Source organism: Oncorhynchus clarkii, chromosome 1 (assembly GCF_045791955.1).
Source record: "Oncorhynchus clarkii lewisi isolate Uvic-CL-2024 chromosome 1, UVic_Ocla_1.0, whole genome shotgun sequence".
NCBI lineage: Eukaryota > Metazoa > Chordata > Actinopteri > Salmoniformes > Salmonidae > Oncorhynchus > Oncorhynchus clarkii.
In genome coordinates, this window is record NC_092147.1 from 27,244,909 (window position 1) to 27,257,776 (window position 12,868).

Genomic DNA, 12,868 nt, shown 5'->3' on the forward strand with positions numbered 1-12,868 from the left:
TTATTAATGGTGGTCTTTGATTACATATAACATGTTATGTTGGTATAGTATATTTCAACTCATTATGTTGTTCTGTTTTGCTCTGTATTATACAGACTGTACTTATCACGTTTCAGGTAAGACCCAAATGCAGATAATGTTGAAGTAACAGTTTATTAATCGAACAGGTGCAGGCAAAAAGCAGGTCAAGGGCAGGCAGAGGTCAGTAATCCAGATAGGTGGGGCAAAGGTACAGGACTGCAGGCAGGCTCAGGGCAGGCAGAAGGGTCAACACCGGGAAAACTAGGAAACAGGAACAATCGAAAGACGGAGCAGAGGGGAAAACGCTGGTAGGCTTGACAAAATAAAATTAACTGGCAACAGACAAACAACAAACAGAGAACACAGGTATAAATACACAGGGGATAATGGGGAAGATGGGTGACACCTGGAGGGGGGTGGAGACAATCACAAATACAGGTGAAACAGATCAGGGTTTGACAGTATCCCCCCCTCTAGGGCCACACCTGGCATCCTACCTGGTTGACCGGGGTGCTGGAGTTGGATATCCACAATGAGGCCTGGGTCCAGGATGTCCCTGGCGAGGACCCAGCACCTCTCCTCCGGGCCATAACCCTCCCAGTTAAACCAGGGATTGGAACCCCCTGCCCCGAGGTCGAACCTTCAGGAGATGCTTCAGTGTACGCTGGTTGGCGATGCGACGGGGGAGAGGAGTAGTTGAACTGTGTGAACACCAGGGCCCATCTAGCTTGCCTGGAATTAAGGCGCTTGGCGGTACAGAGATACTCCAGGTTCTTGTGGTCAGTCCACACGTTGAATGAATGTTCCACCCCTTCCAGCCAGTGCCTCCATTCCTCCAACGCCGTCTTCACTGCGAGAAGCTCACAATTCCCTACATCGTAGTTCTTCTCTCTGGCATTGAGGCGATTGTGCAGGGATGTAGCTTGAGGTCCAGGGAAGAACGCTGGGACAGGACAGCCCCCACCCCGACATCCGAAACATCGACCTCCACCACGAACTGACGGGATAGGTCAGGATGGGAGCTGTGGTGAAGCGATGTTTGAGATCCCGGAACGCCTGGTCAGCAGCTGGAGACCATGTGAACGAAACTTGGGAATATTATGGGAATCTGAGGAGACTTAATGAGCAGGAACTGGATAGCCTCACTGTGGTTCCCTGACACACGTAGGTTGATGGGAGTGGTGTTGTGGGTGACCACCACATAGAGTGCCAGTCCAGCGCTCTAACGCCCATGGGAATGGAGAGGGGCTGAGTGGGGATGCCCAGCTAGGAAGCCAGAGTAGAGTCCAAAAAGCTCTAATCACCCCCAGAGTCGATGAGGACCCAGAGAGATTTCGAGGGGATAAGGGGAAGATGGGCAACACCTGGAGGGGGGTGGAGACAATCACAAAGACAGGTGAAACAGTTCAGGGTGTGACAGTACTGGATTTCCAGAAAAGCCTTGCAAACTCCCCCGGGACCATAAACTTTCTCATTTGGGTAGTGACTCATTCCATTTTCCACCCTGACCAGCAATTGTGTAAGGATTATCAGGAGCAGTAATAAGAATAAGTAGCAGTGTTTTAAGCATCTCTGACTGGTGAGCATGGTCTTTTCCTGAATCCTTCCAATTACTCACCTTGATCTCTGTGCTCCACTCTCATGGCCTGCAGATATTTTCCCTGGCTTACAGGCCAGTTCATTACTGAGGCTGCAACTGGAAGAGTGAGGTTAATACTGTACATGGAAGCAAAGGCTCCACTGTGGTAGTTCTGATGTGCTGTTGCACCATGAGCCAAAGAAACTCCAGTAACAAGCCTCATGGAACATTGCTATAATGACAGGAAAACGCAAGATTATACAGTGCCTTTGGCATCCAGTTGTCTACTGTATGTCGTGGTAGAGACAGTATGGCTATGATGCCTGACACTTATAGAACATTTTCCCTGTATACTTTTGATATTGATACCTGCACTTTAATTGTATTTTGTCTCATGACACCAATACTCTTGAAATAAAATATCTGCACAGAAAATCATTAGATTTCTAACCTTCAAGGAATGCATAGCTAGATGTGCACATATCTTTATCGATCATTATTGACGAGGAGGGGGGGGGGGTTTGGTAAATTAAAACCAGAGTGTGGTGTAAATACACCCCTTATAGATAGAAAAGCAATTGAATGTTTTTCTACACTGAAACAACAATGTCAGTTTTTTTCCTCAGTCGTGTCTGTCTGACCTGAGACTGCGTGCTTTTTAAACGGAGTGATCCATGGATTCCCCCAGGGTCTGTCATGCTATCAAATATTTACATTGAAGCTCAAAAGCAGCCTACGGCAGCAGCATACACCAGCAACATGTGCTTACATGAAGAACCACTGGGCTGGACAACACTTGTTTTTTGACCAACATAGGTGTCTCTTTTTTTTAACTTCCTCAATAGAGGGCTCATATGTTCCTCTTCACTTCTCTTCCCTCTAGTTCCTTATACTCTACCTATCTCTCTTGACTGTATTCACACTTTTGACGAGACCTCTGCAGGTTTTTATTAAATGTTAGACCCCCACTGCCAAACATTGCCTGAAATCAGTAGGTTTGCCGCAACAGAAAGAAGTCTTACCTATTAAATATTAAACATGTCCTTCCCAGGGGACCAGAGGAGAATTCTGGTGATCTGCTGTCTGACCCAATTACCATCCTCAGTTTTACCTCACTTAGTCCCACCGTTACGCTCTTTGAGAGTTCGCCTTCAAATGGCTGTATTACCAGGGAAGGAAGAAGTATGGGAAGAGAGAGGGGATAAAGAGATAGAGGTCTCTAAGGGAGCAGTTTCATCTTGTGGGTTCATGACTCACTTTTTCTTTAGTACTTTGGCTTACAGGCACTAATTGCTTCACATTAAAAGGATTCATATGTAGCCTAAATTATCATGAAATGAAGTTCTATCTGGGTCACTCACACTACAGCCTGTACCCCTCTGACATGATTCAGCTAAAATATCCTTCAGGGCCACAATTATCTTTCCAAACATATTTTTCATACATGGACTTTCTGGAGTGTGCGCCTTGAAGGTTGGTTGTTCAGAGCGAGGCACTCAAACCCCATTACTTTGGAGTGTATAAAACCATGCTGTTTTCAAGGACTGAAGTACTCTTTCTGAAATAGCCTGACAAAGCAACATAACCAGGTCTCTTAATGTCAGGAGAGTTAAAGAAAAATATAGAAGATCCAGCAATAGAGGATCCAAGGTCGGTCAAGCCTTGTATAATACCGAGAACTTGGATGCAGCTTGTTTAAGTAACCAAACAAGTTCTTAAAAAACACTCAGAAGTCCCATGCTTGGCAGTGTTGAACTCTCCTGATGCTCATTTCTCCCCACTGTGAGCCAGGGATACAGAGAGTGCTGATGGTATACTGTATGTCTCTGTCTCTGTGTCTCCTTCCAGTCGTCGGCCCCTGTCCCAGCTCTGCTGCCTCCACCAGGAGGTGCCACTCCATCTATAAGGGCTTCGCTCAGTGTCTGATGGCTCTGGGGGACAGCCTGACTGAGAGTGCCCAGAAGATTGAGGATACACAGGAGATACACACCATCTGCAAGTAAGCACACACATCTGTACACATACACATTTGTACACACACAGACACACACAATCCTCTCATCTTTATGTTGCTTATAAACACACACACACACACACTCCAACTTTGAAATGTGTAAATTGACGGAACACGGTGACCCTTAATTTCATTACCATTGAAAGATGGACTCCACCATATCTTTACCTCTATTTAATTCCCTCCAGATCTTTGTCCATCTCTATCTCTCTCTAACATGCTGACAGCTCTTCCCATTGCTGTAGGCATAGTGGAGTACCTAATGAAAGATTAAGGGTCTTTCTTTACCCATCTCCGCTTTCCATTCTATTTATACATGATTCTGTAATCCATCTTAATATTATACCTTCCCTTCTGGAAATGTCTATGAATTTGTTGAGCAGTAATGTCATGGTAGATGCACCTCTATGCATCACTGCATCAAGCTCAACCCATTCCCAGACATATTGTTGCATCTGTGACTGGTGTGAATTGGCTAGCTAGTTTGCGGTGCTTGCTAGTAGCATTTCAATCGGTGACGTCACTCGCTCTTAGACCTTGAAGTAGTTTTCAGGTAGCAGTCATGGCTTTTGTGGATCGAAGGTAACAATGCTTCGTGGGAGACATTTGTTGATGTGCTCAGAGGATCCCTGGTTCGAGCCCAGGTAGGGGCAAGGAGAGGGACGAAAGCAATACTGTTACACATCAATGTAGGAAGGTCTCATCGACAGCCTTAAGCCAGTTGCTGTTCTGTATTGCGGGGCTGGAGATACCCTTGGAATCTACAGGGATATAGTGGTCGTTACAATGATGTTGTTATTTTGGTCATATTCCTTAACACTAGAAAGGCCTCGACGCACCCCGCTTTGAGAAAATGAGCAGCCATTTTGACTCAAACATTCAAACGGTCTAATAAATACATTTCATATATGCTATCGGAAAAATAATTATTTGGTTGTGTTTATGAAGGTCTTGGGTAACATCAGAATACGGAAAAAGTATTATTTAAAAGAACACAATAGCATTACTTTAGTTTATGTTACTGTAGGCTATCTGTTTCTACATGCTCACATGTGGAGCGTATTGAACAGTGGTTATGCTAAGAAAAAGTTGTATTTTCAAACAGAGCTAATCTCTTCATTTTTTTTGTTATTTGGCAATGATAAGGGTTTTGGAAACCTCAGAATCTGCCCTTTCTGATACCTGCATGTGACTATATTGGAGGATTTGATATGGTAACTTTTTGTCGCTCTGGGAAAAAAATGCCTCTTAAAACTGCTTATAACACAAATTCTGTTTGTGATATTCAAATTCTTACAACATATCAATCAGTCAATCAATATTATTTATAAAGCCCTTTTTACATCAGCTGATGTCACAAAGTGCTATACAGATACACAGTCTAAAACCCCAAACGGCAAGCAATGCAGATGTAGAAGCATGGTGGCTAGGAAAAACTCCCTAGAAAGGCAGGAACCTAGGAAGAAACCTAGAGAGGACCCAGGCTATGAGGGGGGGCCAGGAGATTATAACAGTACATGGCCAAGATGTTCAAACGTTCATAGATGACCAGCAGGGTCAAATAATAATAATCACAGTGGTTGTAGAGGGTACAACAGGTCATTCATTACCTCAGGTGTAAATGTCAGTTGACTTTTCATAGCTGAGCTTTCAGAATTCGAGACAGCAGGTGCGGTAGAGAGGGAGAGTCAAAATCAACAGGTCCGGTACAAGGTAGCACGTCCGGGTTCCACAGCCGCAGGCAGAACAGTTGAAACTGGAGCAGCACGACCAGGTGGACTGGGGACAGCAAGGAGTCATCAGGCCAGGAATTCCTAAGGCATGGTCCTAGGGCTCAGGTCCTCCAGGAGGGGAGGGAAAGGAAGAGAGAGATAATTAAAGGGAGCATACTTAAATTCACACAGGACACAGGAGAATTACACCAGATATAATAGACTGACCCTAGTCCCCCGACACATAAACTAATGCTCGCATAGAAACTGGAGGCTGAGACAGGAGGGGTCAGGAGACACTGTGGCCCCGTCTGATGATACCCCCGAACAGGACCAATTAGGTAGGACATAACCCCACCCACTTGACCAAAGCACAACCCCCACACCACTAGAGGGAGATCCGCAAAACACCAACTTACTACCCTGAGACAAGGCTGATTATAGCCCATGAAGATCTCCCCCACGACACAAACCCGAGGGGGCGTCAACCCAGACAGGAAGATCACTTCGGTGACTCAACCCACTCAAGTGACGCACCCCTCCTAGGGATGGCATGTAAGAGCACTAGTAAGCCAGTGGCTCAGCCCTCGTAATAGGGTCAGAGGCAGAGAATCCCAGTGGAGAGAGGCGAACCGGCCAGGCAGACACAGCAAGGGCCGCTCGTCGCTCCAGTGCCTTTCCGTTCATCTTCGTACCCCTGGGCCAGACTACACTCAATCATAGAACTTACTGAAGAGATGAGTCTTCAATAAAGACTTAAAGATCGAGACCGAGTCTGCGTCTCTCGCATGGATAGGCAGACCATTGCATAAAAATTGAGCTCTATAGGAGCTGTTTGCTTCAAAATTTTATGGACAATAAGGAGGCCTGCGTCTTGTGACTGTAGCATACATGTACAGTCATGGACAAAAGTTTTGAATGACACAAATATTAATTTCCACAAAGTTTGCTGCTTCAGTGTCTTTAGATATTTTTGTCAAATGTTACTATGGAATACTGAAGTATAATTACAAGCATTTCATAAGTGTCAAAGGCTTTTATTGACAATTACATGAAGTTGATGCAGAGTCAATATTTGCAGTGTTGACCCTTCTTTTTCAAGACCTCTGCAATCCTCCCTGACATGCTGTCAATTAACTTCTGGGCCACATCCTGACTGATGGCAGCCCATTCTTGCATAATCAATGCTTGGAGTTTGTCAGAATTTGTGGGTTTTTGTTTGTCCACCCGCCTCTTGAGGATTGACCACAAGTTCTCAATGGGATTAAGGTCTGGGGAGTTTCCTGGCCATGGACCCAAAATATCGATGTTTTGTTCCCCGAGCCATTTAGTTATCACTTTTGCCTTATGACAAGGTGCTCCATCCATCATGCTGGAAAAGGCATTGTTCGTCACCAAACTGTTCCTGGATGGTTGGGAGAAGTTGCTCTCGGAGGATGTGTTGGTACCATTCTTTATTCATGGATGTGTTCTTAGGCAAAATTGTGAGCGAGCCCACTCCCTTGGCTGAGAAGCAACCCCACACATGAATGGTCTCAGGGTGCTTTACTGTTGGCATGACACAGGACTGATGGTAGCGCTCACCTTGTCTTCTACGGACAAGCTTTTTTCTGGATGCCCCAAACAATCGGAAAGGGGATTCATCAGAGAAAATTACTTTACCCCAGTCCTCAGCAGTCCAATCCCTGTACCTTTTTCAGAATATCAGTCTGCCCCTGATGTTTTCCTGGAGAGAAGTGGCTTCTTTGCTGCCCTTCTTGACACCAGGCCTTCCTCCAAAAGTCTTTGCCTCACTGTGCGTGCAGATGCACTCACACCTGCCTGCTGCCATTCCTGAGCAAGCTCTGTACTGGTGATGCCCCGATCCCGCAGCTGAATCAACTTTAGGATACTGTCCTGGCGCTTGCTGGACTTTCTTGGGCGCCCTGAAGCCTTCTTCACAACAATTGAACCGCTCTCCTTGAAGTTCTTGATGATCCGATAAATGGTTGATTTAGGTGCAATCTTACTGGCAGCAAAATCATTGTCTCTGAAGCCCTTTTTGTGCAGAGCAATGATGACGGCACGTGTTTCCTTGCAGGTAACCATGGTTGACAGAGGAAGAACAATGATTCCAAGCACCACCCTCCTTTTGAAGCTTCCAGTCTGTTATTCGAGCTCAATCAGCATGACAGGGTGATCTCCAGCCTTGTCCTCGTCAACACTCACACCTGTGTTAACGAGAGAATCACTGACATGATGTCAGCTGGTCCTTTTGTGGCAGGGCTGATATGCAGTGGAAATGTTTTTTGGGGATTCAGTTTATTTGCATGGCAAAGAGGGACTTTGCAATTAATTGCAATTAATCTGATCACTCTTCTTTCTGGAGAATATGTAAATTGCCATCATACAAACTGAGGCAGCAGACTTTGTGAAAATTTATATTTGTGTCATTCTCAAAACTTTTGGCCCACGTGGTAGGTGTGTACGGCAGGACCAAATCAGAGAGATACAGTGCCTTGCGAAAGTATTCGGCCCCCTTGAACTTTGCGACCTTTTGCCACATTTCAGGCTTCAAACATAAAGATATAAAACTGTATTTTTTTTGTGAAGAATCAACAACAAGTGGGACACAATCATGAAGTGGAACGACATTTATTGGATATTTCAAACTTTTTTAACAAATCAAAAACTGAAAAATTGGGCGTGCAAAATTATTCTGCGATTATCCAATAAATGTCGTTCCACTTCATGATTGTGTCCCACTTGTTGTTGATTCTTCACTGGATGAAAAATAAAGTTTTATATCTTTATGTTTGAAGCCTGAAATGTGGTTATGTTTGGCGTAAAAGCAACACAGCTGAACACACCATCCCCACTGTCAAACATGGTGGTGGCAGCATCAAAATTCTGGAAGAAAACCTGGTGCAAAAGACCTGAGACTGGGACGGAGATTTGTCTTCCAACAAGACAATGATCCAAAACATAAAGCAAAATCTACAATGGAATGGTTCAAAAATAAACATATCCAGGTGTTAGAATGGCCAAGTCAAAGTCCAGAACTGAATCCAATCGAGAATCTGTGGAAAGAACTGAAAACTGCTGTTCACAAATGCTCTCCATCCAACCTCACTGAGCTCGAGCTGTTTTGCAAGGAGGAATGGGAAAAAATGTCAGTCTCTCGATGTGCAAAACTGATAGAGACATACCCCAAGCGACTTAAGCTGTAATCGCAGCAAAAGGTGGCGCTCCAAAGTATTAACTTAAGGGGGCTGAATAATTTTGCAGTTCAAGGGGGCCATGATTGTGTCCCAATACTTTCGCAAGGCACTGTAGGTAGGAGCAAGCCCATGTAATGCTTTGTAGGTTAGCAGTGAAACCTTGAAATCAGCCCTAGCCTTAACCGGAAGCCAATGTAGAGAGGTTAGCACTGGAGTAATATGATCAAATATTTGGGTTCTAGTCAAGATTCCAGCAGTCATATTTAGCACTAACTGAAGTTTATTTTGTGCTTTATCCGGGTAGCCCAAAAGTAGAGCATTGCAATAGTCTAATCTAGAAGTGACAAAAGCATGGATTTTCTTTTTTGCATAATTTTTGGACCACATACTCTGTTATATAGACTTATTAAAGAAAAGTCAAGGAGGGGGGCATGACATAAAAATTTATATTTGCATTTTAAATTCATATTGAGTCAAAATGACTCTATCTCTTCTAGCATTAAGGTACCAATTAAGGTAATCCTGCCACTCAGTCAGCACACAATTGCATACAGGTAACTGCCCAAATAATAGAAACACTTGAGAGATACAAAGTATATTGAAAGTGGGTGCTTCCACACAGGTGGCAATGACCCTATCCACAGGGCATAAGTGGTCACTGAATGGTTTGATGAGCATGAAAACGATGTAAACCATATGCAATGGCTGTCTCAGTCACCAGATCGCAACCCAATTGAACACTTAAGAAGATTCTTGAGTGGCGCCTTAGAGAGTCTTTTCCACCACCATCAACAAAACACCACATTTTAGAAATTCTCATAGAAGAATGGTGTTCCATCGCTCCAATAGAGTTACAGATACTCTTAAGTCTATGCCAAGGTGCATTGAAGCTGTTCTGGCTCGTGGTGCCCAACGCCTTATTAAGACATTTTATGTTGGTGTTTCCTTTATTTTGGCAGTTACCTGTACATGTGTGTCCAGTGCACATTGACACAAACACAAACACACCCACACACACAAACTTGCATATGCACGTGCTAACACATATTCACACACTTCCCAGGAATCTATCAGGGATCAGTAGAAAGGCAGTATTTTCTCTCCTGGATAAAATTCTCAGATTTGCAGGCCAAGGCTGCACCACTGTCAGTATTCTCTATGGAATGAAAGGAGAGCTTACTGTGAGTATAGAATAGAAATGAAGGGGAAATCTGCCATTATTAGAACGGGTAATGTCATTGTTTCCCTCAAACTCGGTTTGTGTGTATCTTTATGTGTGTTTGTTTATGCATTAGCATGCAGTGTATGTTTTAGATCAAGTGTTCAATCTAACACCTCAGCAATCCTTTATTATTTTAATCAGAAAAGAGACTGCGGTCAGATTGAGCTAACAAGCTACCCTTCACCTGCTGTTACTCTGCTGTTTTCTACTGCACGTGACTCTGGGACTTTGCAAGGCTGCATTTTGCTTCCACTTTGTTTCACCCATTCCCCTCAAGGTCTCCTGTGTGTATGGTAAACAGATGCACCTAAGCCCCCAGCAGATGTGCTGTTTTAGGGTTGAGTTTATACTAAGGGCCCATATCCAAATACAGTACAATTTTAGCCTTTCTGCACCCAGGGAATGTGAATCTATGATGTGTAGTGTTACGGGATATGTCGTGTTGGACCAATCTTCTTCTGCCTGATCTCCTTCTTATAGATTTTCACACAGCCCTTCCCATAGCAACCAAATAACTACAACCATGGTTTCATGGGGGATCCTTTACTGTATCACACAGATGAATAATAGATAGTGTCTTGAACTACATTGTTATACCTGGTTGTTAGAAAGATATGGACGTATAAAAGTTATTCTAGAACTCAAGAGCTATGTGACCATCTCTCTTCCATCCCCTACAGGTCCTGGGATGAGTTTCATGACTGTGCGAACGTGGCGATGGCGGGCTGTCCTGATGAGGCTGCTGCAGTCTGGGAGTCTCTGCGACAGGAGTCCAAGAAGATGCAGTTTTCTGGTAACCTGTATGACATGTGCTCCAGTCGTAACCAACCAGCTGGCACTGCTGATGCCCTGAGCCCACCCAACCAGGAAGAGATTAACCAGGAGTCTCTAAAAGCACACACCCACCATCTAGGTCATGCCTCTTTCTGGTTGCTCTCCTTATGTCTGTCCCTTCTGCTGCTGTTGGCCAAGATATAGGCACAATCAGGGTGAAGGGGAGGGAGGAACTCATTGAGGACATGTAAAAAAATAAAATAAAAAAAGGATAATAAACTCACAAATATTTTTTGTGTACTAAAACTGAGTTGCATATATTTCTAGCTGCATGTTCAGATTGGTGGCTCCTCATCTGTAGTGTATTCATTTCATACACACATTATCTCTCTAACTCTCTCTGAAATACTCTCCTCCTTTTCATCAATTTAAGAGTTGGATAGTATGGTTCCAGGGGGATGCTGTCTGGGAGAGCTGAGGGTAGAATGTAAATGAGCAAATAAACCTCAAACATCTAGAACCCAAGACAGATTATTCAAGCCTCACCAGGCAAGGCTTAACAGCAACATCTCACACAGAAACCTGCATCCTGAAGTTTCCTTCAGGTTGTTATTCAATCAGAGAGCACTGTGGGATGTTTTGTAGCATTAAAGGCTCAGACAATTTTTGTTATTTCGTTTGGGACTCACTGAGGATTACAGAGAGAATTACTCAGAGTAAAACCTCTAGAACAATAGAGCTTACCTGCAGACAAGCATAATGAAATATACCCAGCTCATGGCAGTTTGAATGTTAAGGACTGAAGGCTTGGATCGCTGTGTATTCACCCAGTGCGGGTCTATTTAACACAGCGTTCATTAACAGATAAACCACTTAACTTACATGAAATCACTTCTTGTCTTGGTCAAGTCTAGGCTGACCTAGAATTGTATTTAGTCATTTGTGTTGAAGAAATATGGATGAAGGTGTACATAATGGAATTTATTCATATGACTATTTATGTACATATCAAATGGCACATCAATATATAGTATCAAGCCTTTTGATGCTGCAGGAGCCTGTGTGTAAACGGAGACCCTGGTGAAATAATAACGATATAGAAAAAAGAAGACAGGTTTTACTCAAAAGGACTTTCATTTTATTAAAAAATGCTTGACTCCCTGACATTAAATCTTAGCTGCGTTTAAAACCTTGTTTTAATTGAATGTAGGTCTGAGATAAACTGCCATGTTGGAAATGGAAAATACTTTTTAAATGTATGTTTTCTATTGGCTTTGCTCTCAACAGCTTTATCGGTCAATTTGTATTTGCAGTGGATTTGCATTTTTAATTGGAAATGAATCTTGTTTGCTATTGCAGCAAGTTTGTGTGGAATGGTTAGGGAGGCAGCAGTAAACTACAGTGAAAACTTGAAGGAAATCAATTTTTATCTTCATTGTAAAGTAAAGGACATACAATATATGAAGTAGATTTAGTTGATCATTAAATAAATGTAAATATTTAAAGAATATTGTGTTGCTATAACAACAGTTAGCGCTACAACATTTTAGGTTACTGGATAACACATTTTAGACTGTTTGCAAACTGTGAGGACTTTATTACTTATCCGAATTTCAATAAATGGTGTGTGTGTGTGTGTCTGTGTGTGGGTCTGTGTGTGTGTGTGCATGTGTACGTGTACGTGTGTGTGCGTGCGTGTGTGCGTGCTTGTGTGTATTGTGCCAGTGTAATAACACTTGGTGAATGAAAGCAGTAGCAATGCCTTTTATGTCAAAATACAGTATGGAGACTCTCCCTTATCTTGCTTTACAATAAGCTTTTTCATTCTTGTATACATCAGCTCATAAACATCATTATTTTTCACATATATATAATGTTACTGTACCTATATTGTATACTTCTGTACTAGCAGTTATGCTGGGGCGGCAGGTAGCCTAGTGGTTAGAGTGTAGGGGCGGCAGGTAGCCTAGTGGTTAGAGCGTTGGGCCAGTAACCGAAAGGCTGCTAGATTGAATCCCCGAGCTGACAAGGTATAAATCTGTCATTCTGCCCCTGAACATGCAGTTAAACCACTGTTCCCGGTAGGCCCCCATTGTAAATAATAATTTGTTCTTAACTGACTTGCCTAGTTAAATAAAGGTTCAATCAAAAAATTATAATAATGGAACAGTTGTGTTGTGTTGCTTGAGATGTTGTATGATGTGCAGTCTTTCTGTTTATGATATGTTGAAAAGGAAGAAACCATTGTGTCTGTAACCTCATTGTATATTCACCATACGTCTCTCAAAGATGGAAGAAGATGAGACAAAGGGTGCAAATTCAACACATTCCTCCCTTTGAAGTTGT

General features: G+C 43.2%; 1 protein-coding gene across 1 annotated transcript in view; it reads left to right on the forward strand.

Moving 5' to 3' along the window:
* The window catches only part of LOC139415944 (neuritin-like), a 49,495-nt gene extending 37,002 nt beyond the window's left edge, over positions 1-12,493 (forward strand). Inside the window, exons 2-3 of the mRNA XM_071164138.1 lie at positions 3,449-3,599; positions 10,429-12,493. Of these exons, the coding sequence (XP_071020239.1) occupies positions 3,449-3,599; positions 10,429-10,726 (449 nt within the window). The 3' untranslated portion in view covers positions 10,727-12,493. The remainder of the gene's footprint in view (positions 1-3,448; positions 3,600-10,428) is intronic.
* Positions 12,494-12,868: the final 375 nt, after the last annotated feature.